The following is a 25,530-nucleotide window of genomic DNA, read 5'->3' as shown; positions in this document are numbered from 1 at the left end:
CACTCAGCATAGTGTTTTCAAGGTTAATCCATGTTGCATCATGAATTAGAACTTCATTCCTTTTTTTGGCTAAATAATATTCCATCATGTGGATGTACAACATTTTGTTTATCCATTCATCTGTTGATGGGCACTTGGGTTTTTCCACCTTTTATGTAATGTTGCTATAAATACTGGTATGTAGGTATCTGTTCAAGTCCCTGTTTTCACTCTTTGGATAAATATCCAGAAGAGGAATTGCTTGACAACATGATGATTCTATGTTTAACTTTTTTGAGAAACTGCCTACTGCTTTCCACAGCAGCTGCACTATTTTACAATCCCACCTACAATGAGGGTTCCAATTTCCCCACATCTTCTCCAACAGTTGCTATTTTTCATATTTTTAATAATAGCCATCCTTTGTGGCTGTGAGATAGTATCTCACTGTGACATTGTTTTACATTTCCCTAATGGCTAGCAATGTTGAGCTTATGCTTCCTGGCCCTTTATGCACTCCAGGCAATTTTTTCTAGGCATTTCCAAACTGTTTCTACTATGCCCTTAATTGGAGCACATATCATGTGTGCCCAACTGTATACATCTCAAACTGAATGGCCTCCTGAATCCTCTAGGGAGCTTGTTAAAATGCAGATTCTGGTTCAGTAGATCTGGGAAGGATCTGAGATTCTGCAGCTCCAGGTGATGACAATGCAGCTGTCCAGGGCCACCCCTGTGCCACAAGACTCTGCTGGACCCTGACCGTCGATATTTCCCACTGCCAGGTACCCTGTGCCACACACTGACTGGGCACTGGGACATTTTTATTGAATTGAACCCACTCTGCCAATGCTTGCACAGATGGCATAATTGAAAAGGCCGCCCCATCCCTCAGGCATTCCATGAAGTTCCTTACATTGGGTCATCTGTTTACTTGGTATCAGCCTTACCTCCTAACCCAGACCCTAAGCCACTAATCATGGTGTGTTCTGATTTTCCCACTCCCGCCCAAAGTCTCGCATGGCACAAAGCCCATTACCTCACTTCTGCCATGTGCAGGGTCTTGGATTGTTGTCCTGTTGGAGAGCCACATTCCATTCCTGAGCCCTAGTCCCTCTGTGACTTAGTGCCACATTCATTGCAGCAGCTTTGGATCAAGCAAAGACAAATTCTTGCAAGAACAGGCCCAGCTTTTCCCATCTAGGATCCTCCATGTCCATCACATAGAGCAGTCTTCAGTCAGAACGATTACGGCAGTTTATCGAGTGAGTGAACAGGCGGACAAGCATGCATGAGGCTTTCTGGCATTGACAGAGTTTCCGATTTCACTGATGACACACATTTCCCCTGGCTCACGCTTTGAGCGATTTGCTGCTGTGCATGGAGTTTTTAAATCATGAGGATTATGCAGTCAGATTTTACACTTATTTCATTTTAGGGAGGAAAAAATGCAACTCTGGTTTCAAAACTGTGTTAGGGTAAGGGGAGTTACTACCATAGTTGAACCTGAAGACCAACAATTACTGGGGACCATGAGATTATAAAATTGAAAATGATACTTCAATTTAACAAACCTTTGATTCAACTATAGCTCCAATATTATATAGACCATCCCCCTTTGGCCTGTCTCCTTATGTAATTAAGGGAATCTTCACGATAGGCTTATTATGTGGAAACTATACCTCCTAGAGCAAATTCACTCTCTTAGATTTCCATGGCTACCTAGGGGGAAGAGCTTCCAAATACCATCGGCAGACCTGCCTTGTAAAAACCTGGGGCAGGCTGTTGAAGAGTGGGGTCCCAGCCTCCACGCTCTGCAGATGGCGTCTCAATGTGCCTCCAGGGAGAGCTTTCTAGGCAGAGGGGCTAGGAAGAGCCCAGGGGTTGGATTATATGAAAAGTTTCTCTACCTTTGTGCTTTGAAACCGGCAAAGCTGAATGGATTTTCTGCTGCTTTATATTGGACACTGTGGCCTTTGAATTATGTTCTGTTATCTCTCTGTATTTCTTCCATGTAAAATCATTCTTCTATTTTTGCTTTTCCACTATTTAAAAAGTTTTGAATGTCTTTCAGCCCAGCTCTTGGTCATTTAATCTTTTTCTTTCTCTCTATAAAAACATCATTTCCATCTGTTTCCCTTTTCATTCTTTTACATTTCTTACTTCCTTTGCTAATAATTACTCCTTGCTCCTTTTACATTCCATTTTTACCAGCCATTTGAGCCTCCCCCCAAAACCTTCTGTTCAGTTTTATCATTGCAGACAAACGTTCTTTTCTGAAGATTCTCTCAATTGTCTGTCTTATTGTGTTTGGTTGAGGCCTAGTAATTTTCAATAAAGCCCTTAATCCAAGTACTCCACTGAAAATTACCAGGCTTCTCTATGGAGGATGAATCGAAAATAGAAGGCCTGCTAAAGGAAAATTGAGTCAGAGTGAGGAAGCCAGTGCTAAAACCACCTCTGAAATCAAGGAATAGGCTGGCAGCATTGACAAAGATGAAGCACAGTTTATATCCAAGTGAAGTCTGACTCTCTGTAACTAATTTCAACTGGAACTCTGTTTTCTTTTCCCTTAAAATAATCTTGCCTTGACAAAGTTCACACTTTGCCTTGCACAGAAGTCAAAAAAGCATGCATCTTGCATCATCTTGTGCACTAAAAATAGAGGTTTGGAAGCAAGTTTACAATTTTGGTGAAAGGGTTGGATTTCTTTTCTAAGTATTTGGGGTGCAGATTTCTCATCCTATGGTTTCCCTTTAAAAAAAACGTTTTTAAGAAGAATTGCAGGCCTCTTATGGGTTTATTCTCAGCACTGCTAAAATTTTTGAAAATCCTACGATTAGTCAAAATGTGGTCAATTAGCCAGAATTTGTCTTGAATATTCAAAGGAATTATGTGCTCTTATGACCTGCTCCTTAAAAAAAAAAAAAAAAGAACCATTTATCAAAGCGTGTCACCTGAGAATATCAATTTTTAAACTCAGGCATGACAAGTATTCTCCCCAAGGTCACTAACAGGAGATTTTTCCTCTAAGAAGCCTCTTATGAGCCCAGTGTCACCCTAGGTACACAAAATACAGGGAGGAAGAAGACAAGGACCTGCTGAAGGCATTCCAAGACAAGCATTAGGGCTCACACGGAAGCAGAGAAATAAAACCTATATCCATCTGACACACCTGCGGGTACCAAGTCCACCTATCTAAGAGGTGGAGGAGCAATTACCTCAGGGGAATTGGGGAGACAGAAAAAGTAGTATTTAAACTCATTCTTCAAGAATAAGATAAAGTTTGCCTGGTAATGGCTGGGAGGGGCAGAAATTCAATAGATAGGCATGGCATAGGTAGGCAAGGGGTCCTGATCTTACTTTTCTAGGAAAACACTGACATCTATCCATGGGGGAGAAAGTAAAAAAGACAGACAAGAAGAAGAGGGCACCCCATGGCTGAGGGGCGTCCTGAGGTTAGGGTAGGGTGGGCTGGGAGCCTGTACACGGGTGAGATAAGGCCAGTCTGAAACCAAGTGTTCTTGATGGGAATGATGGAGGAGGAGGATGCCACTTACTGTAGGAACCAAACTGGGATCCTTTAGTCATTTTAAGATCATAAGTAAGGGAGTGTATATGTTGATTTAGCACTTGCAGGTGGGATATTTAAATAGGAGGTCTATGTACAGAAATGAGCAAAGCAGCAACTAAATGATATTGGGGTACAGTAGAGAGTCCTGGGCTAGTCTTTGGCAGAAACAGTGGAGAGGAGTGATGGCATCTAAGAGAAATCTTACCAAACACATTATAATGAGCTCCCCTCCCCTCCAAAAAAAAAATATATATATATGTATATATATATATATATATATATATCTGTGTCCATGTCCTAAACCCTGGAACTGTGATTGTGACCTTATTTGAAAGTCTTATCCAATGTAATTGAGTTGAAGATCTTGTGAGGAGATTACCCTGTGGGCCCTAAGTTCCATGATAAGTGGCCTTCTGAGAAGAGGAGCTGACACATACTCAGGGGTGGAGGAGGCCACGTAAAGGCAGAGGCAGAGACTGGAAGGACATGGCCACAAGAGCAGAAATGCCCGAGGCCACCAGGAGCTGGAGGAGGCGAGAAAATCTTCTCCCCTTGAGCCTTCAGAGGGAGCACAGCCCTGCTGACACTGATTTTGGAGTTCTGGCCTCTGCAATGTGATACAATTATCTCTTGTTGTCAACCAGACAGTTTGTGTTAATTTGTTATGGCCACCCTAGGAAGCTAAGACACACATCAGCCAAGCCTTGGTGGCTGGACCTAAAGGTTGGAGGCATCAAAGATGAAAGATTAAGAAGAACAAGATGGCTAGGCAGAGCTGATCAGTAAGGATACAAAGATGGGGATGAACGAGGGCATGGAGGCAGACAGGAAATGGTAGTTAATTCTCACGGTATCTTGAGAAGGATGGATGACATATGTGGTATGGATTTCAAGACTCTAAGTAACCCTGGGGACAGAGGAAACAATTAATTCTCACTAGAAATGGGGCTTAAATGATAGCTCCTAAATTGAATATCTTTGTAAATTCTATTTTAAAAACAGTTGATTTTCCAAGTGGTTGTGACCATGCTTTGTGAACCAGTTCTGACTTCCATAAACTCCTCCTACCCCCTCATCCAAGCAATCAGCCCCTGTCCCCATACATTCTGCTTTTTATCCTGTCTTTGGGACAGACTCCCCATGCACCTATCCAAGGTGGCCTCTCTACTGATACTCTGGACCCTACTCTCTTTCTCACACAAGGGCATCATGCCAGCAAATTTACTCCCTCCCCTACAGTCTCATGGTTTTGCTCTCTGTTGGCAGATACCTGTTCACCTCTGACCACATCATTATTTAAAAGTTTTCTCTTGTTCCTACTCCCTATCTGGCTATCCCCATTTCTTTTCTTTTTTGCAACTCCTTGAAGAGCTGCCTGCTTATCTCCTGTCCCTCTGCTCCTGTGGTCTGTGGAGCCCACTCCCATCAGGTTCCACACGCCATTAAAACCGCTTCTGTTAGGGTCATGCACTGCGGGTCCCAAGACTACCCCCAGGTTTGAGGATTGACTGGGAGGGCTCCTAGGACTTGGCATATAATCGTACTCACAGCTTTGATTTGTCACAGTGAAAGGTCTCAAAGCAGACTGAGCAAAGAAGAAAGGTGCAGTGGACACCATCCAAAGAAAATCATGCCCAGGCTCCCAGGGTCCTCGCCCGGTGGAACTATCCAAGATACCCATAAGTCCCCCAACAACAAGTTGTGACATTTGTGAATTGTCCACAGGGGAAGCTCACTGGAGACTCAGTGCCCAGGATTTTAATTGGGGCCTGGTCTCATAAGCACCCAATGCTTAGCACATACAAAATTCCAGACTCCTAGAAGGGAAGCAGGTATGCAGCAGAAACCATACTGTTTGCACAGTTTCAAGACAGTGAGTTGCTCTTATCAGTTAGTGGTGGGAACTGCCCTGAAATCCAGATCCCCAGAGGCCAGCCACGGGCCAGCCTTGTAAGCAGGTCTTTCAGAGGGCAGCAGTCAGGCCTGCTGTGTTAGTCCCTGTATGTTGGGAAAGCCAACGGTCAGTCCTCAACTTACTTGACCTCTCAGCATCTTTTGGCCCAGTTAATGAGCCTCTTCTGCAAAAACTTCCTTCTCTTGGCTCCCAGGTTATCTTGTGCTTCTTGTTTTTCTTCTGACACACTGGCAGCTCCTGCTCAGTTTCCCAGGTTGGTTCCCAGGGCTCAGCCCTTGCACCTCACCTCCTCTCCATCTACACTCACTTCACATGGTTGGACCCAACCTTAGGACTGGATCTATGTTTATCAACTCCTAGTTTTATGTCTCCTCCATGGCCTTTGAAGGGGTCATCAGGGCACATGCTTCTTCCTGAGCCCTCCATCAGCTCCCATGTCAGAGTGGAAGCCAAAGGCCTTGCGAGAGCCTGAGAGGACCCCACGCCCTGCCCCCACATTCTCTCTCTGGCTCCAGCTCCTAGGTCTCCCCTCCCATAGGGCCTTGGTAGCCTGGACCCCTTTCCTCCAGGTCTTTCCATGGTTCCCTCCTTCTTTTCCTTCAAGTTTCTATTCCGATAGCACCTTCTTAGCAAAGCCTTCTCTGACTCCCCAAGTTTAAATTCCACCCCATCCACCTTCCACCCTGGGGCACCCTGTCTTCTCTGCATAGGGTCTGTAGCACCTTTTATCTTCTGCTTTCCTACATCTCTCATTTCTGCTGCTGTGGTCTGCCCCCAGGGGTTCGCGTGCCCTGGCAACAGTCCCAAGTACTGGTATTCCTCGTCCTGTTAATCAAGCCACTGGACAAGAGGAATTAGATAGTTTAAGGTATTCCTTTGCTGCACTACAGATGCCCCAACCTGGAGAAAATCTCTCTCTCTCTAACTCTCTCTCTCTCTCTCTCCCTCTCCCTCTCCCTCTCTCCCCCTCTCCTCCTGCTCCTGTTCCTTCTCCTCCTCTCCCCCACTCTTGTTGTTTTTGCAAATTTTCCTTCCTCACTTTTTCTTTCAAGGCATTAAAAGCTGACCAAATATTTCTTTCTGTTTTGGCTGATGAAAAATTGCCATGGAAAAATAAGCCACGTTGAGGAACATGATTTATCTGGGCAAAGATATTTCTGGATTAAAAGGGACCATCTTGAGAGCCTGCCTGGACCAGAAGGCATGATTCATCTTCAAGTCAGGTTAGGGGCTTCTCAGAAAGGCCCCCTAACTCCAGCCCAAGGCTCAATCTGGCTGGTTTCATGCCCCACCCCCTGGGTAGTCTGCCCCATTAGACCATCTTTCTCCCAGGACGAGCCCTGTTCTTTGCATGATGGCAGAGGACATGATGTCATCATGGTGAGATGGGCAGCTTTGGGTGGCAGACCAGAGAGAATGTCCTAGCAGGGCCTTTGGAAAAGGGTGTGTCCTTTGCTCAGATCTGTCAAAGCCAGCCAAAAGACTAGTAGGACAAAGGAGGGGGCTTGGCTCAAGGAAAAGGACTGTGGAGGTGCTGGGGAGGAGTCTGGTTCTGAAAGGAGAGTAGGAGGCAGTAGGAGGCTAGCTTGCCCCTCTCAGCCTATGGGAGTTCCCATAACCTCTGCCATTAGCCTTCAGCCCCTCATCAGAAAGGGCCTGAGAGAGGCCATCCTTCCCAGCACTCACGGTCAAGCAGGGGCTGACCCTGGCCACCTTGGCACCCTCTGGAGCAGAGGATCTGCAAAACATTGACTCTTGAGCCACGTAAATGTCAGAGACCTCTGTGGAACTTTTCCCAATAACTTCCTAGGAAATTAGATGAATTTTAGAAGCATGCCTGAAAATCAAGCAGCCCACGAAACATCTTCATGGGGCAAGTTATTTAAAGCTGGTAAACAAATTAAACTCAAGTCTCCTGCCCATGTTTGAACTATGAGTAAGGATCACTCATCCTCGCTGGTGTCTTCTCTGTCACCTGCTACTTCTCCCTTATCCTGTGAGATCAATATTGTTATTCTGTCAGACTAGTGGATCATAAACCTAGTTGTCTGCGAGAAATCAATAGCTGATAGTGTTACTGGATTTTGTCTAGGGTCTTGACTATGCTGCAGAAATGAATTTCAAGAGGATGTCAGGTGAGTTAGGCCAGTAATTTATTCAGCTAGGGAGGGAAGAGAAATGGGAGAAAATAACAGATCATGGGTCCCAGGTAGAGAGGAAGGGGCTGAAAAGTGATAAAGCAGGCTGATTTACAGACTACAATTCCCCACTATAGATTATAAATGCCCAGGTTTACTTGCATGTGAATCCATGTCGGGGGACATGGTGAGAGCAGGGTGAAGAAGGCAGGAGCAGGCACATGGCCGGCACCAGGACAGGCACTAGGACAGGGCAAAGGCAAGAGAGGGGGTCCAGAGGCAAGAGAGCAAATTCAGTCCTTGCACCTGCTTTTTGAACCGTTAATTATCCCACCTCTTTGCAGATAGCATAGGCAGAATTCCAGCTGTTTACATTTTGATTGATCACCCCACCCATTAATCCCCCATGAGGGCCCAATGATAAAGTCCTTGAGGAATATCCAGGGCTTCTCCTGACTTTTCGGAGGAAATCTTATTCTGAATGCCAGAATCCAGAGCGGGGGTGAGTGGGGGAGTTGGGGGAGGTGGTCTTCCAGAAGCCATCTTGGGGCTTTTGATGTCCACATGACTCTTTGCCAGGTTCCAGATCCATCTATTGATTCCCTATCTTACTAGCCGGCTTCATACCCCCTCAGAGAGTTTATACCTTTATTCTTAAAGGGGTGCTGAAGGACTGTGATTATTTTTCTGCAGCTACTTCCTGCTGGTTTGGGGCAAAGAGGCCCTACCTGACAGGGTGTAAAACCCTCCTGCTATTCTATCACAGTTGGAGGAAAATAGATCTGGCATCCTGGGTGAAGCTGGATGAGGCCCCATATGGCTAAGAACATGTTGATTCTGGAAGAAATAAACTTGATTAGAATTTTGAGAATATATGATCCTACTAAGAGGATACTGGACCACAAAAGTAGAAAATGTCAGGTGCCTGCAAAGGCTGCATTTTCCAGAAGTTGGTGGGAAACAGTATTCTTCTTTCAGTTACTTTATGTTATTGGTTAACTCTAGGGAGAGACTGCAATAGGCAAAATAGGTATAAATTGCCAAACCCAGTTCCTATGGTAGGGGAGAGAAATGAGAAGAGGTATTTCCCTTTTTAGTTAAGCTGCAGGAGATGAAAACAGACAAGGTTTCTTAAGGGATGTCTGGTTTGCCCTCCCCCTATTCATAGGCATTTGAGCTAGAGTTAGAGGGAACAGCTGACTTAGACACAGATACTACTTAGCTTTTTCTCTTGAAGAGGTATTTTAGGCCATTTAATGACTGGCATTCATGCATGCCATCAGGTGCTTCTGGTGAACTGGCACTTCTTGGGCAGCTGACTTTACTCAGGATTAGTGCACTAAACTGGAAATTTCTTTAACTTTAATAGCTGTGGGAGTGATCAGAATTACAGAGTAAAGTTTCTTCCATTTTGGCTCTAACTAAAAATGAGGCGTATTTTCTTGCCAGGTCCTGGGTGAAGAAAGGTTGTCCATGGACCATCTCAAAGGGGCTAAGCTGAAGTGGGTTTTAGCCACTTCATTTGCTGTTTCCCTTCTGGTGGGAAAATGCTTAGCCCTGGTAGTATGGCCTGTGGATCTGCCAGTTTTCCCCAGCGTATGGATGGGACAAGTTCTGGAATAAGGGTTAGGAGGGAGACCTGGGCTAACTATGTCTTCCACCTGGTGTGGGGTGAAGATGGAGCCGTTACCCCCAAGTTAATTTGGTAGCCTTTTTAAATTAAAAAGGCTGTTGCTCCCACTGCTCTCAGGCAAGGTTTATCTTATAGGTACATTCAGTAACTATGTAAAAAATCAAGATTACCGGACTTTTAACATGTTCAGTGTTTTCTCTCCATAGGAGCAGGCCAAATGCCAATTGTGTTTAAGTTTTACTCACAACACTCTAGTGATCATTTCTCCACTTGGTATGTCCTTCACACAGCCAGCATGCTGCTGCACCATTGACCAAGAGAAGCTAGGAAGGTAGTTTCCAGTATTCTACCAGCCATTGAAACAATGCCTGTTTGGAGGCAATATCTGTTGTACATTTGGCTATATTGAGCCATTGTTGAAACTGCCGTGTTTGAAACTGCCGTGAGTCTTCATAGACTTCAGGAGCACATACAGAGATGTAGTAGATACCTGTATTGTTTTAGGGGTCAGTGGCCAACCTAGCCAATAACTCATATGGGGAGGCAACCTGCAGTATATTGAAGGTCTGGTTTGAATGCACAAGATAGTTGGACAATGCTGAAGCCATCTCTTGACTTTTATACACTTTTTAAATACTTTCAAAGCAATGTGTAACATATCAAATGAACTTAACTCTTTAGTACTTTGCTTCTTCTACACTTTTACCATGAAGATGTTAATTAGCAGGTATTTTAGTTTAGCAGTACAGGAAAAACTACTTTTTCCATTTTTTAAAATGAAAACTAAATTTTCCCAATGTAATCAAGATAGTTTTTCATTACCGCCACTTGAATATGCACATTGAGGTGATTTCCAGACAGGTTTCATTGCTACGAAGTTACTTTTTGCCATTAATATATTAATTCTTAGTTACAGTTTCTAGTAAGATTTTACTTTAAGTGGAATTTGGTACCATTATTAACTAAGCCACAAGAATTTTATTAGGAACAACTTTACTAACTAATGTCTGAGAATTTTAATCTTCAGAGCCTGGCTTACAGGCATCCCTGTGGGCGACCTAGGTCCTGGCGGATGTCTGATTAAATTCCAGAGATCAGACCAGTGCGCCCCAGCTGAGTTGGTGGGAGACATTCTGAGCAATTACCCCAAATCAAAGTGCCTGTCATAAGTCTCAGAGGATATGTGGCTGCCCTCTGAAGGGAAGGGCCCAAGGAATGGGGACCATTCAGAGTTTATCGCTCTGGTTCTTAGCACCCCTGACATTCCAGGGTCTGAGACTGGCTGCACTGTTACTCAAACAGAAGCACCTGAAACCTCAGGGAATGTTTGACTGCACTCTGATTCCCACCACCCCAGGAATCACAGAGCCCTTGCCACCAGGCATTCCCTGGGCTATTCTGGACTTGGAAGACAGATCAAATAGATCAGCTGCCCTCCAAGCTGAATATTGCTTCTTTCCCTTATTCTTCCAGAAGTTTTAGACACAGTCCTAGTTTTATGACTTTACTGTCCAGGAGTTTCCCAGTTAAACCAGCCATCAAAAGGCCATTAAGTGATTAGAGATTATTCTAGCTAATAGGCCTTGGGACCCTGAAGCAATCACTTTCTCACTAGCAAATGCACTTTTAATTTTATAGTTTCTAAGACATTTCAAAGCATTTTAACATAAACCTATAAAGAGAAATTCAAAAAGTAGGGAAGTAAAACATGGGCAAAGATTCATTATGCAAGGGTGTCCTGACCTGTAGGGAACTCCCATGGAGTCCATTTTGGCCCTGCCTGCCACCTTCCTAGAAAGGCAGGCCTGCAAAGGCCTGGGCCTGTGAAGCCCCCAGCTATCTGGCTCACCTTGACTGCCATGCACCCCTAGGGGAGAAGGTGGGAGAAGGCAATGGCTGCCAGCCCCAAGGGCACAGCCAACAGCTGCTAAATGGGATTGAAAGAACTGCAGCAGAGAAGTGAACCCCTGTCCTGTGCCCTAGCCCTCCCCGCTGGGGTTAGATCTCATAAGCCTGGGTGTGCTGCACAGATGCAGAGTTCTGACACCACGGCCTCTTCCCTCCCGGATTACATCTGTGGGGGCTTGTAGTCCAGCCTGTTTAATATGGAGAACCAAAGGAAAGCATTAATTGATGACAGGCTGTAGGCCAGAGTTTCCTTACCAATAACCTCCTGGCTGGCTCGCCAAATATGTTACTGGATTTTGTTTAGCTTCTTGCCTTTGCTGCAGAATTTCAAGAGTGCATCAGGTGAGTTAGGCCAGTGATTTATTCAGGTAGGGAGGAAAGAAAAATGGGAGAAAATAACAGATCATGGATCCCAGATAGAGAGGAAGGAGCTAAAAAGTGACTAAGTGGGCTGATTCACAGGCTACAATTTTCCATTATAGATTATAAATGCCCAGGTTTTACTTGCGTGTTAGTCCATGCGGGGGGACACGGCGAGAGCAGGACAAAGAAAGCAGGAACAGGCACACGGGCCAGCACCAGGACAAGCACCAGGACAGGGCAAAGGCAAGAGAGGGAGTCCAAAGTCAAGAGAGCAAATTCATCCCGTGCACCTGCCTTTTGAACTGTTAATTATTCCACCCCCTTTGCAAATGTCATAGGCGGAGTTCCAGCTGTTTACTCTTTTGATTGATTACCCCACCCATTAATCCCCCATGAGGGCCCAATGATAAAGTCCTTGGGGAATATCCAGGGCTTCTCCTGACTTTTCGGAGGAAATCTTGTCCTGAATGCCAGAATCCAGAGTGGGGGTGGGTGGGGGAGGTGGGGGAGGTGGGGAGGGTGGGTGGGGGGTCTTCCAGAAGCCATCTTGGGGCGATTAATGTCCACATGGACTCTGCCAGGTTCCAGATCTAGCTGGATTTATGCCCAATCTTAGCCAGCTTTAATAGGTTCTTTGAATCCAGCTCTGTCTTGGAACTAAAGAAGGAGTTTCATCAGAAAAAAAAGTTTGCTGTTTGTCGAAGTTTAAGAAATGGAACTTCCTGAAACCTGCAGGTTGAGAATGTTGGGGAAAAGAGTATCATCACAAGAGGTTGTTGCTGATATCATCTGATGAAAAGAAGTGGTGAAGAGAAGGTGCTCCCTGCTGCAAGTAGACGGACAATTTCAAAATGCCCTAAAATGGATTAAGGATTTCAAATCAGAAAATAAAGTTGTCTGCTGATACCGTGCTTTTTCATTTGTGCCTGTGGTAAACCTCATAAGCCTATAGCCCTTCTAAGAAAGGAGCAAAGCCGGGGCATTCAATTGCAAAGGTTAAAACGATTAGTTAACCAAGATCATCTGTATCTAGATCATACTGAGTCTCTTTTCTTTCCGGCACTGAAATATTTTCCAAGGTATTCACATGTGACTTATGAATTACCTACACTCTCTTTAGAGCCCCATCCAATTAAAAGTAGATGAAAATCTCCTTAACACCAAATCCTTTAAAACATGATGGGAGGAAGGGAACTGTGTATTTATAGAAAATCTGATGGAAAACACAATCACATAACCTCTGGGTGAGTCAGATAAGAGATTTATTCAAGTCTTATATTTCCTTTAAAAACAATTACTTCTGATATGTATCTAAGACAACTCATCTGTCATTTAGGATAAAAAGTTTAAGCTTGTACTCAGTAATGGATTAGAAGTCCCAGCTTTCTAGGCAGCTAAGAGTGTGTTGGCTTGCAGAAAACTCAAGAAAAACCCAGTGAAGGAGAACAAGGAGCAAAGGTAATGTTTTCTTTGAAATGGAAATGTGCTAAGGGCTGAGCTGGTCACAGGAGCTTAAAAGAAACATTAAAAGTGAGAAAAGGGCCCCTTCCTTGAAATGTGAGCTTGGGCTCTTGGTAAGGGACGTGAGAAAGATATGGAGCTGGAGACTGAGGTATCCGGAGATGCAAGGCAGCTTTGAAGCCTCCAGCTGTGGCGAGCGGACAATAGAATGGGAGATCTGGGACGTGAGCCAGCAGCAGAGGGTGTGAACAGTTGGGCACACAAGCTCAGTCACAGTCTTCTCCCTGGGCACTTGTCCTCTCTCTGAAATCTTTGAAATCTTTTCCAACCATGGGCTCATTTTTATTTTTTTTGTCAGAGTATTGAAATGCAGACTTATTCCAGAATACCTTTTTTTCTATCAGAAATAGCACATGATTTATTTAAATAGTAGCTATGAAAATAGTATTTTCTGAGCATTTGAGTAAAATTATTTTCTTACGTTAATTGGATCATCCATCAATAAGTAAGATGGTCACTGGGTTCATTCTAACACAGAAAAGCAAGGACTTGCAAGGTGGGGTGGGGGCACAGTGTCAGGGCAGGCCTGGTGTGGGACCTGGCAACCTGCATTCCCCTTGGGAACCTGGAGTTGGGACCAGCCTAGTATCCTTGGAATCCCACCCAAGCTTAGAGCATGGAGGCAGGGAGCAGCTGAAAGTGCAGGTGCGTGATCACCCAGAAAGAGACCCAGCTGGACAGAGTCCTCTCTCTGCCACTTAACAGCTATGTGCCCTTCGGCAAGTCACTTACCTGTCTTGTCCTCAACTTCATTATCTGCAAAATGGGTATAATAAAGATACCTACCTAACTGAACACGAGAATACAGGTGCCGTGGGACTGGACGTTGAGGAAGCCCGAAGTGACTCTGAGCTGGAATTGCGGTTGCGCCGGTGGTTGCTGCATTTGTGGGTTGGTAATAAGGGCAACCTGTCCCGCAGTGTGTTTAGCATCCTAGCAGGGAGTGGAGTCAAAGGTATTGCTGGAATGGTAGCTCGTCCTAATGATCTACCATCTTGTAGGAATGGTGGCAGTTAAGAGGCGGGTGATTTGTGGCTGAGCACACAGTATATGGGACAGAACAAAGCTTTCCTGATTTTATACCAATAACCTTCAGTTGTGTTCCATAAACGCTGTGGAACAGGCCCTAGGCTAAGCCCAGAGGTTTTACAGATGGTTAATGCACGCCCCTGCCCCTCCAGGGGCTTACAGTCTATGAGGAGGAATAACAAAGGAACATTCTGGCTTCAATCCATTACTGTGAGTCTGGAAACAGTGGGTTCCTGGGGTTGCTGTGGGAGCACAGAGGAGAGCCAGTGTCATGTAGGAAGGGGTCCTGAAGAAGGTGATCACTCCATGTTTTCCAGGTTCTTCTCAAGTACACGACTTTATTTTATTTTTCCTATGGAAAGTGAGGGCAATTTAGGCCTACTGTATAGATCAACAGACCATTTCACGTGTTTACCAAGTGTGTCAGCATTTTCATCTATCAGTCACCAGATCTGGAGAGCCACTTTCATTCTGCTACCATAAAAAACTCCCCCTTTTAAAATGATGGCAGGCTTGACATCCTCCCTGTGTGTGTCCGTGTAAAGAGAATGTCTTGCAAGCTTTAATTCAGAGTTGAAATCTATCCTGGTCTTTCTGAGAGTTAATGACTTTTGACAGAGCCTTTGTTAAATGTGGTGATGGGGGAAAGTAGCCAAAGAGGCCCCTTCTTTCTGTTCAGCTGCCCTGGCAGCCTTGCAGCGCCGTGGGGCTTCTCTTCACTGGCAGTGGGAGGGCGGGGCCAGGGTGGACGGGGATCTCGCCCACAGACAGCCCCGGCCGCGCAGAGGCCCGTGAGGTGGGCGAGCCAGCGCTTGGCCGGTTTAGTGAGCTGGGGCTCCGCTGAGAGGCAGAGGGAACCAACTGCTAGAAAAATGTCTATTTTTCCAACATTATTCCCAGAGTGTGTTTCAGTTTAATGAAAAGCGTTTCTAAACTGTTTTGTTAAGAACGATTGCATTACCTGTTGGACTCTTAGACCCCACAACCAGGTTTGGTTTTTCCCTCCTCTTTTCTCCTGTCTTTTTTCCTAACAGATGTGGGAGGAGGCCATTGCCTTGGGCAAGGAACTTGCTGAACAGTATGAAAATGAAATGTTTGATTATGAACAGCTGAGCGAGTTGCTGGTAGGTCTTTATTTCCTCCATTTAAATGAGTGTGGCAATCCCGGCTTGTTTTACCAAAATTTCTTTCCATTTTAGTGTTGGGATTCTTCTCAGGCATGATGTGGCCTTGGCCATGGGTCCCCATGTTTGCCAGGGACTGGGTCTTGTTTGATTTGCTGGTTGGTTCTGGCCCATGAGTACTCACATTGTATTCCCAAGTCAGCTTTTGTAACCAAAAGACTAAGACTTATGCAAACACGTCGTCATTAGAGCACTGTGGATCACGTACGCTGTGGTCTTGGTGGCCCCGAGTGCTGAGAGTCTCTGCTGGTTTGAAAGTGTGATCCCTTTTACTGGAGCAGACTGGGCAGTTAGTCGTCCAGAGCTCTCCTCTGCCATGGCAGTGCAGTTAAGTTTACAATTACTCTGCTCATCTGTATCCTTTCTGTATTTAGCTGGTCCACCTTAAAGGTGTTATAATGTTTATCATGAATAAAGGAAACTATTCTGTTCATTTCAATTCTTCTTGAATATATCATGGTCTCTGATCCAAATCCATTTTTAAAATACTAAAGACCAGCCACTTAATTAGAAAAAAGCCAAATTGGTGTCACTTCTTTAGTTATTGAAAATATACATAAATTACCACTGGTTGCTGAATTTGGCTTTTTGTTCAGATTCCCTGGCTGAATGATAGAGAATGAGTGAAAATGCAGTTAAAATTATGTTTTGAGATTGAATTCAGGTGCTGTCTCTGTGCCCTCCCACACCCATCTCACTTTCCCACCCTCTAAGAGTTTCAAAGCCCTAAGATGCTGCTGGAAGAATCTGGAAGCATGGATGCTCAGCTACTCTCTTCAAGCCTGAAAACGCATTTCCTTTTCTCCTTTCAGAAAAAACAGGCTCAGTTTTATGAAAACATCGTCAAAGTGATAAGACCTAAACCTGACTATTTTGCTGTTGGCTACTATGGACAAGGATTCCCCACATTTCTTCGGGTAAGTTCTGATTCTGCTTCATCTGAGCCAGGAGGTACCTGCTGTTCTGAGGAAAGGCTTGGACTTGGCTTCGGTGGCTTCAGTGGGTCAAGATCTGACAGTGAGGTTCACTTAGGGTACCAGAGAGAGGTTGATCATATTTCCTTGTTTTAGATAATTTTTCCATCTGATTTTCATAAAAAGAACTCTGGTCCAGAAATTTGTGTGTATTTTTAATTATATGAAAAATCAGAAATGGATTTTCACGGCCATGATGCTGGAACTCTCAATCCCTCCCCATCCCTGAGCATGGCATGATTGAAACAATAACCGTGACTGCTGGCCAGAAGCCCATCTTGCCAAAACTCAACATGAGGCCGGAGAAGAAGTTGTATGAGTAAATACTGCCTGGCCCAGGGCTAGACTTCTTAAAGGTTTCCCACTTAGCACATTCTTAGCTGTCCTCGAGGAGAGGCTCGTGCTTTCTGGCATTTCCTGGGACATTTTTAATGATGTGGTTTTCTGTTCTCATCCTGTAAAACCAGGCATGACCCATGGTTTTAGGGAAGCAAAAGCCTTGCACCTGGAGCACAGCTATGAGGGGCAGTTCAGAAGAGTTACGAGGTATTCCTAGACCAGGGATGTGTTCCTTGGGCCCCCAGTGCTCCTGCTTCCCCAGGAGTCACTGATAGCACGGGCTGGCCGCAGCAGGGAGCCAGCGTTCCCCCTTGGCATGGACGGGTCACTCTTTACAGGGGCTCCAGCACGAGATGTGCACAGAAGGTGACCTACTGGCCCACTCACTTGGTCCTGCCTGAGGGACTGGGGTGTCTGGTCCTGTCCTTGTCACTGTGGAATCGGGCTGTCCTTAAACACAATCACCTCCTTTATGCCAGTGATGCAGAGCGCATCCAAGGCAGAGTGGGTCAGAAACCCTGGCTCTGAAGACAGTTTTCCTTCCAAAGAATGAATGCAATGGATGCTCGCTTATAATCCCTGCTTTAGGGAGGAATTAGAAATTAAACTTATTTGAAATTTAAAAAAAAAGGAAAAGGCTATGATGAACTTAGAGTTGAAGTCACCGTGTGTCACAGAAGGCTTTAATTCATGCGTGTATCTACATGTGTGACTGTGTGTGTGTAAATGTGAGAGATAGAAAGACCCTAAATCGTGGAGCCCGTGCTGTGCTGGGATGTTAGTGTGTGAGGTCCCCTGTGGACAGTGAAACGCCCGTGATTTAAGGCCACTAACTACAGCTCTGTGTGCAGTTATTCTTCTGCCCTCCCAAGCCAGGCAGCTTCCTACCACAGCTATGTGAACTGGGTGGGGGAGTGCACTGCAGCCCCCGAACCAGGCTGCACCCAGGAATCTCCATGGACAGCATGGGGCCATCTCCCCCTTCCAGAGGACAAAACGCAAAGTGAGAATAAAGAGTTTAACGGGCTCAATTAATAGGGAGCTGGCTTTCCCGCCACACCTGAATAATTTTGTCGAGCTGTAGCAATATATTTATTACGCTTCACAGATCACCTGTCAGGGGTCAATCTGACAATGACATTAGCAGTCGCAAAAGCGTGGGCAGAATGTTTGGCTACTTGACGCAGTGCCTGAAGGGCCGCCTCTGAGAAGTGACGAGCTGTCCCTTGGCTTTGTTTTTGTCAAAGAATTGACTTAACTTTTTCTTTGCATTCATGTTAATATTTATAGTCCCTTCCAGGGATAAATATGTTTGTCTGTGTGTACATTTTCCCCTCATTTTCGTGTTTGAAGGGACCACTTCAGAATGCAAAATAATTGACATTTCTAGAAAATGTTGTTAGCATTTTCATCTATAACTCACTAGTGTTTTTCTATAAAACCCTTTATATACATTTTTATTATTATATCTTTCTTCTAGTTTAAAACATAAATGCATGCTGGTTTCATTATAGCCTGTTGTACATCATACCTCACTGAACTTCTGAAATGTTTAGCTTTATGTAGCCTTAAAACATGCCCATACTGCCTGTTTATATTTCTAATTAAGACTACATATTATTTTGGTTTCTGTTTCACATAATTTTTTTAGAAAAACAGAACATTTTTCTTCTATAATGGTACTTTAAGACACACCTAAGCCAAAGTGAAAAAAAAAAATTCAATTCTTAAACTGTTCCTTCAGTAGTAATTTATACTACCTCAGGATAAATTGGGACTAGGGAAGGGAAGGAATTGATTGAGTACCAAAGGCTCTTTATATTTTTGAAAATTAATTAATGAGACAAATTTTAACTTGACTTCTTCAAGGTGAGTGATCAGAGATAAATATAAAAATATGCAGCAAAATGTTGTCCTTTCTCCTTCTCACACTATCCCTCCCTCCCTCTCTCCCTCCCCCCCCCATCTCTCTCTCTCTCCCTCTCTCTCTCCCTCTCCCTCTCCCTTTCCCTCTCCCTTTCACTCTCCCCCTCCCTCCCCCGCTTTGCATCTGTCAAGGACTGACTACAGATGAGGCAGGGCTGCAGCTGCCCAGGACAGGCCAATGCGGGACTGTCACCTGCTGCCCAGATAGAGCCACCAAAGAGCGTTAGTGCCGGGCCCCTGTGGCCGCTGCTCCTGTCTCCTTCCTGGGGGGTTCTAGTTTAGGTTCAGGCAGCAGCTGAGGGCAGTGCAGTCCTTGCCACCAGCAGAGGGCGGGAGCCTTCCAGGCCCCTTCCCCTCTGGTTCGATGGCCTCTTGGGTGTGTCTTACCTCAGTTAGCAGCTCTGGGGCCCCTCCTCTGTCTGCAGAGCTCTTAAATTCCTGTTGGCCCAGGAGAGCTATCGAATTAGGGCCTATCTGGAAAACACAGGCCCGGTCGCCCGCCGGCCCTGGCTGCCTCAGCCCCTTCTAAGCATATCTTGCCTGCTCTGGTATAGGCTCCAAGCGTTCACTTTCGCGTGTTTTTCACTGGTCTTGCTGTTAAAGACTAACATTTTCACAGACTCTGTGATCTTGTGCTCGGAGCTCCTTCAACAGCGCTGCCTCCTGCGGCCCACGGTCCTGCTTTCTTGATTGAGAAGAACAACCCAAGTTGACCTGAAATGAAATGGCATTTGAAAAAACAGCAACTGCCAGCATATATTGGAGACCAGTACATTTGGGTGTGAGCTTTTCCAGAACCTTCCCCTGTGGGGCTCTCATGAATGTCATTGCTTCCAGGGAAAAGTTTTCATTTACCGAGGGAAGGAATACGAACGCCGGGAAGATTTTGAAGCTCGGCTCTTAACACAGTTTCCAAATGCTGAGAAAATGAAGACCACTTCTCCACCAGGCGACGACGTTAAAACCTCTCCTGGCCAATGTATCCTTTGAACCAAGCCGTGTGGGCCGTGAAAGGACTGGCAGGCGCGCTGTGAGGTGACAGGGGTGCCTTGGGGCTCTGCCCCCCGGGTTTCCAGGTGCCTTCCTGCTCCTTAACCTCCTTTGCCGTCAGATATTCAGTGCTTCACAGTAAAGCCCAAACTCGATCTGCCCCCGAGATTTCACAGGCCAGTTTCTGAGCAAATCGTAAGGTAGATGTCCCATTTTTCTTCCCCGATATCAGAATGGTTAGTACCCATCTTGCTGATCATTTCTTCTTTTAGGATGAATTTTTCCCTTTGATTAGCTTGCCAGAGGCTCTTTCCGCCCACTTTTGAAAAGCGAAAGAGGCAAGTTATTTTCAAAGTCTATAAAGAGGTGAAGGTGTGTGACCCGCTGGCATGGCCGAGGTGGGCAGCCAGCGAGGGCTCGGGCAAGGAGGCCCTGGAGTCCAGGCAGACCCGGGGCTGGTGGGCTGGGCAGAAGACCCCAGACCTCTACACAAATGCAGGCGCCCAGGCCACACCCAGCAGTTCTGGGCCAGTGCTTCTGGGGTGTGATTTGCATTTTAAAAACTAGAAAAAGGGCTTTGGACTGTAGCTTCTGGTGAAGACCCAGGAGGCCTCAACATCCAATAAGGAGATTGTGGAATACAGGATTGTGAGGTGGTTTTTAAAACTCACCACTCAGCCCTCTGAATTGAGATTTTATGCCTCTCAGTCGAATTGTTCCGAACTTAACTAGAAACACCCTGCCAAATAGAATTTCCTTTTCTGTTTGTTCCATGTTCTGGTGAAAAAATTAACTTCTCCACCAGCCCACTATTTCACAATGACCTGCTCGAAATCTCCTGAAATTTGGTGGTTTGTCTTCTTCCACAAAATTCACCGTTTCTTTAATCTTTCATCAGCAGGCATTAGAAACTAGGATGTGCTTTATTTATACGTGATTGCCTCCACAAGGTAGAAATCTTAAGTTTTGTAGCATCTTTTCACAGAGAGAGGCACTAAGTGAACAGTGAACTGAGAAAGCCGCACAGGTGCGCACCTTTGATGCGGGACCAGCCCGCGTCCAGTGCAGACTGGGGACTCATGTTCCCAGCCTGCCTGTGGCTTCTGTGTGAAGGCATACCATAGGCAAGCAAGGCAGATGACTCGCTTCAGTGTATGCCACTGTTTTGATGGTTCTTGATGCATTTTGTGTATCTGAAGTACATAAGGACTTCTCAAAAGCACTCACGTAAATAGAGAATGAAGGCCTTTTCTCTCCCCTTTGCTTCACCTTTTCTCTGTTTTTGCCAGCTTCACTCTTACTCAGCATCTCTTCTCCCTTGAAGGTTGGCAAGGACAAAGAGGGGGCAAAAATTCAAGTGAATTTTTCCACCTGCCGACATCTCTCTTCCAAGGTGGGCGGGGAGAGGCAGCCACAGCCAACACTTCAGATCGAGGTTGGGGATATTTCATGGGTTGTGGTGATCCATTCTGAGATTGGACCCCATTCCTGAAAGGAAACTGGCTGCTTCTCTGTTCAGTGTCTGATGCTTTGTCTGTCTTGGTACAGTTTTTACAGGGTGAACGAGGTCCAGCGCTTTGAATACTCTCGGCCAATCCGGAAAGGAGAGAAAAACCCAGACAACGAGTTTGCGGTAAAAAAAATAATTAAAAACAAAAATTCATAGCACTAGTAACAAAACTGCCTGTTGAGAAGTATGGCCTCAAAGGCGACCCCAGCGGAGTACTAAATGTTTTTTTATATTGATGTGCAGAAAGCCTAACAAAGTACCCCTTCACATTTATAACATTATTACCATTTCACTAAGGCAGTTATAATAGTTTAACACTATTATTAATGTTTTTATTCTAAATGTTATTAGTCGTATCATCATCACTCTTAGATATTAAAGTTCTGGGTGCTTCCATGCTCAGAGCATACTTACTTTCCCCCGTGCGTGTATCTGACTTGGTGCTGGAGCAGGGCCGTTATCTCTGGTTCCATATGGGCAGAAGGAGATGCAGGGCAGTCATGGGACTTTCTAGAGGTGACCCTGCAAGAAACCAGACACTCTCCCAGCCCCGTGACTGAACGCCTATGTAGCTCAAAGCACTGGAGCACCTGCAGGTCTTGCTCCCTCTGACTGCTGAGGTCAGGAGCCAGAGACTCCGCTGCTGAGGCCGTCCTGTGTGTCGTCGGATGAGCAGCATCTCTGGGCAGTAGCATCTCTCCAGCTGTAACAACCACTTGACAATGTTTCCAGTCATTACCGAGTGTCCCCCATTAAAAACCATGCATTATAGTAATGGAAATATGAACACAGATTCTTTCAGCCTTTTTAAAAATACATACACACAAATGAGCTTAATGTATTTCATTTTTTAAAAGCATCAAATAAAGCACAATTTTTAGAAACATTAATGCCACTACCTCCTCCTGCCCTGAGTCCTTCCTCTGGAAATCCCTACGGGAGCCTGTCCCTTGGGGAGGCATATGCCCCAGGAACCCCAGGAGAGCCCTCTGCCTGGAATGGCTTCCTCTTGCCTGAAGTCTGGGGGTTCCTGGGGGTGCAGTTCAAAGGTGAGTTAGCAGGTGGAAAGACCCAGAGAGAACAGGGAGCACCTCCAGCAGGGCTGTCTCAAGGTCCGCGTGGCCTCCGCCCCCTCCCTGCCAAGTCCCCAGGGTAATGCCTGGGAAGCTCATATCCCTGCTCTTGAGAAGCAACGCTGGGTCCCTTCCGCCCTGAGCCCAGTTACCTTGTGGGTAAGAGTTTGCTTTCAGGACTTTTCCAGTTCTCACTGGTTCATTCAGGACCGTATTTCTGGGCTGCTCTGCTCACACCCGAGTGAGCTTGAACACTAGGAGTTCATTGTCTCACGGTTTGGCAGGCAAAGAATCCCACATCAAGGTATGGGCAGGGCTCACTTTCTCCCAGTCCCTGGGGTTCCAGCCACCCTGCGTCCCATGGTGCTCGCCTTGCAGAACACGGCGCTCATCCTGGGTCCCGTGGCACTTGCCCTGCATCCCGTGGCGCTCACCCTGGGTCACATGGCATCCATCCTACATCCCATGGCGCTCATCCTGGGTCCCGTGGCGCATGCCCTGTGTCGCATGGCCCTCGTCCTGGGTCCCATGGCGCTCACCCTGCATCCCATGGCACTCACCCTGTGTCCCATGGCGCTCATCCTGGATCCCGTGGTGCTCACCCTGCGTCCCATGGCGCTCGCCCTGTGTGCTGTGGCACTCACCCTGAGACACATGGTGCTCACTGCCCCACTGGCTGTCCCACTTGCATCTGCCAGCTTCTGGCTTCTTCTGACTGCAGCAGCATTTCCAGGCACAGGGATGAAAGCCCACCCTGATGATTGATCTGGCCTCATCTAAATGAGATCTTTGATGTTCCTATTCACAAATGAGCCACACCTTAACTGATAACAGCATCTTCAGAGGTCCTAGTTACAAATGGGTTCACCCGGCAGGACCAGGGTTAGCACCTGAGCATGTCTTAGTGAGGGTGTGGTCATCCCAGTTTGGGGGCTCACTGCCGCAGGGTCTGTGATAGCGAGGGAGTGGAGCTGCCCAGCCGCATCCCCTGCTGGACGCGGGCACTTGGGGACCATGGCTTTCTGAGCAGTCTGCCTCCTACTGTCACAACAGCGATCATGTGACTATTTATGGAGTGTGTCCAACTATGGGATTTATAAACAGTTCTTGAATTTTGCTTGCACCTCTCACATCTCCCAAGTAGGAATATTCTTGTGCTGAAAAGAAACAGACACAAGGAGGTCAAGCAAATTGCAGACGGGTGCACAGCCAATCAGGGCAGAGCTAAGAATAACGGCGCGTCCTGCCGCCCCAAGCTGCGCTAAGCCTCGGAGGCTGGACACCTGCCAAATGGTCCTGAAATCCCCTAATGGCCCCGTTAGGTCCTCACACATGGGTGAAGCTTCCAGTCCTCCACAACCTGACAAAAGCCTGGCATTCAGATAAGCATCGGTTTTTCTTTTTCTTTTTTTATTTTTTTCACAGTATTGGAATGCCATGCTTCCCTCTTGGCAGGGAACCTAGTTGCCAGTGGAGGGGATTGGAAAAGTTGCCCCCATCAGCCCCAAGCAGCTCAGCACCTCCAAACCAGGCAAGGGGTGGCGTTGGGGAGCCAAGGCCTAGGCCGGTGGAGAGGGAAGAGGCAGAGCCTGGGTTAGCAGGAGCTGGCCGGGAAGTCCAGGGTGGGGCCAGTGGCTCCTCTCAGGGCTGCACTGATGGGGAAAGCCCTGGAGGCTCATCCAGAGAGAGCTCAGGAAGCTGCCAAGTCTGTTTCAGCAAATGCCTGGGGGCGCTGTCCCGGGCCGACAACGGGTTGGGGTTCCCTGGCCTGGGAGATGGAAGTCCTTGGCCTGTGTCCCCTAGAGACCCTGGCCACGTCTCCTCCCCTTTGCTCTTTGTAATCTATGAGATTTGGGGTAAATTCTTTCCAAAGTCTGTTCAGTTTTGACTTTCTACTATACCCTCTATTTGTATCTAAGTTACCAATGACATATTCAAAATTCACACTGATTTCATGGTGTGGAAGGTTTACAATGGCAGAAGATGAGAGTTAACCCCTGCAGTGGAGTTCTGTGAAACCTTTAAAGAGCTCCAGAATATTTTCTTATTGGCCTGAAACTATTTCTTGCAATATAAAAGGTATTATTTTATGAAGAATACAGATTATAAAATGGTGTATTATTTTAAAACTCTAAATACATATAAACTTCTTTGCTAGTAAGAAATCTTCAACATATATACTAAAATAGTAGTGATTTTTTTCCCCTTTGATTTCCTTATCTGTATATTCTAAGGTAGGCATTAGATTAGTTAAATAAAAAATTAAAGCTTAAAACGTTGAGCTATTTTATTAGAATTTGCATTTTCATTAAACCTAGTCTTTGAAAGTACATTTGCACCTTTGAGTTCCTTTCAAATACTCAGTAAGACTAGAGTGATACTTAGGAGGAGCTTTTCCAAAGTGTGTTTGCACAGAAGGAACCCCTTTCATGTTGACATACGTAATTCTTTCCAATTCTCCAATTTTCTTTCCTTTGCCAGACACCAGGGTAGCAGGTGGCATGGGGCGGGAAAGCCCTGGGATGATGTCGTGTGCCCGGGGTGCCTGCCTGGCTGTCGAGGTGCTGCCTCCACACAGACCTGCCTGACACCCAACTCAGAAGGATGTCAGAAGGGTGATTTCTCCCAGGCAGGATCCTGCTGTGCAGAGGACTTGATTATGACAGAGCTGCCCTCCCCCGTTAGGACGGAAGCTCCCAGCCTGCTGGCAGCCTTCTGCTAACAAGTACTGTGTGTTCCCTTCACAGAACATGTGGATCGAGAGAACCATGTACACAACTGCCTATAAATTGCCTGGAATTCTAAGATGGTTTGAGGTCAAATCGGTTTTCATGGTAAGGACCCTCCGCAGCAGGAATCCTTCGCTTCCCTGCCTTACACAGTGGGGCACACCCCATTCTCCCAAGGGAGATGCAGCCTGCAGACCCCCAGGGCAGAGAAGACCACCCCGAATCGAGGTGCTTGTTCCTCAGGACAGCAGTTTCTCCTCTGCCATGAACGTTTTAGTGCAAATGCTATGGGTTGCCTCCAGGTTATAAGAAAACCAGAATGAAGATTTCATTTCTTGTTACAAAGTCTTTAAATTCAGTCATAGCTGTGATATTTTGACAGTTCTTTTCTGTTTCACAAAACAAAAAGTTTAAAACAAGTTCTAATTTTTAAACTTTAAAGATCTTTCTTACTGATGGTTTTATTGCCATTTACATGACAGACAACTTGATTAATAGAACTTTGCACACTCCATCCAAATAAAAATGGCCTGAAAATATACCCCTCCACAGCATTTTTTAAAGAAATAATGATTTCAATCTAATTAGCTAAACTCTGCTTTATCCCATTAGAGAGCCATTAGACAATTGCACTGCTGCACCAGAAAGGGGCAGCAGTTTTGAATCTATAGGAATGTTAAGATCATGGCAATTGCCAGTATAAGGAATAAAATATGTTAAGTTTCTGTTTGTATGTCTTAAGCTT

At 45.8% G+C, this 25,530-nt stretch overlaps 1 protein-coding gene across 2 annotated transcripts in view; it reads left to right on the top strand.

Moving 5' to 3' along the window:
• DOCK1 (dedicator of cytokinesis 1) overlaps positions 1-25,530 on the top strand; it is a 522,200-nt gene that overhangs the window by 453,014 nt on the left and 43,656 nt on the right. For both annotated transcript variants that reach the window (XM_058298144.1, XM_058298143.1), the window contains exons 39-44: positions 15,095-15,184; positions 16,057-16,161; positions 19,321-19,462; positions 19,595-19,673; positions 21,022-21,106; positions 24,804-24,890. In XM_058298144.1, coding sequence (XP_058154127.1) covers positions 15,095-15,184; positions 16,057-16,161; positions 19,321-19,462; positions 19,595-19,673; positions 21,022-21,106; positions 24,804-24,890 — 588 coding nt within the window. The remainder of the gene's footprint in view (positions 1-15,094; positions 15,185-16,056; positions 16,162-19,320; positions 19,463-19,594; positions 19,674-21,021; positions 21,107-24,803; positions 24,891-25,530) is intronic.

Source organism: Dasypus novemcinctus, chromosome 6 (genome assembly GCF_030445035.2).
Source record: "Dasypus novemcinctus isolate mDasNov1 chromosome 6, mDasNov1.1.hap2, whole genome shotgun sequence".
In the NCBI taxonomy this organism is placed as follows: domain Eukaryota; kingdom Metazoa; phylum Chordata; class Mammalia; order Cingulata; family Dasypodidae; genus Dasypus; species Dasypus novemcinctus.
Note: the sequence above shows the minus strand (reverse complement) of the source record. Positions and strands in the feature narration are given on the sequence as shown.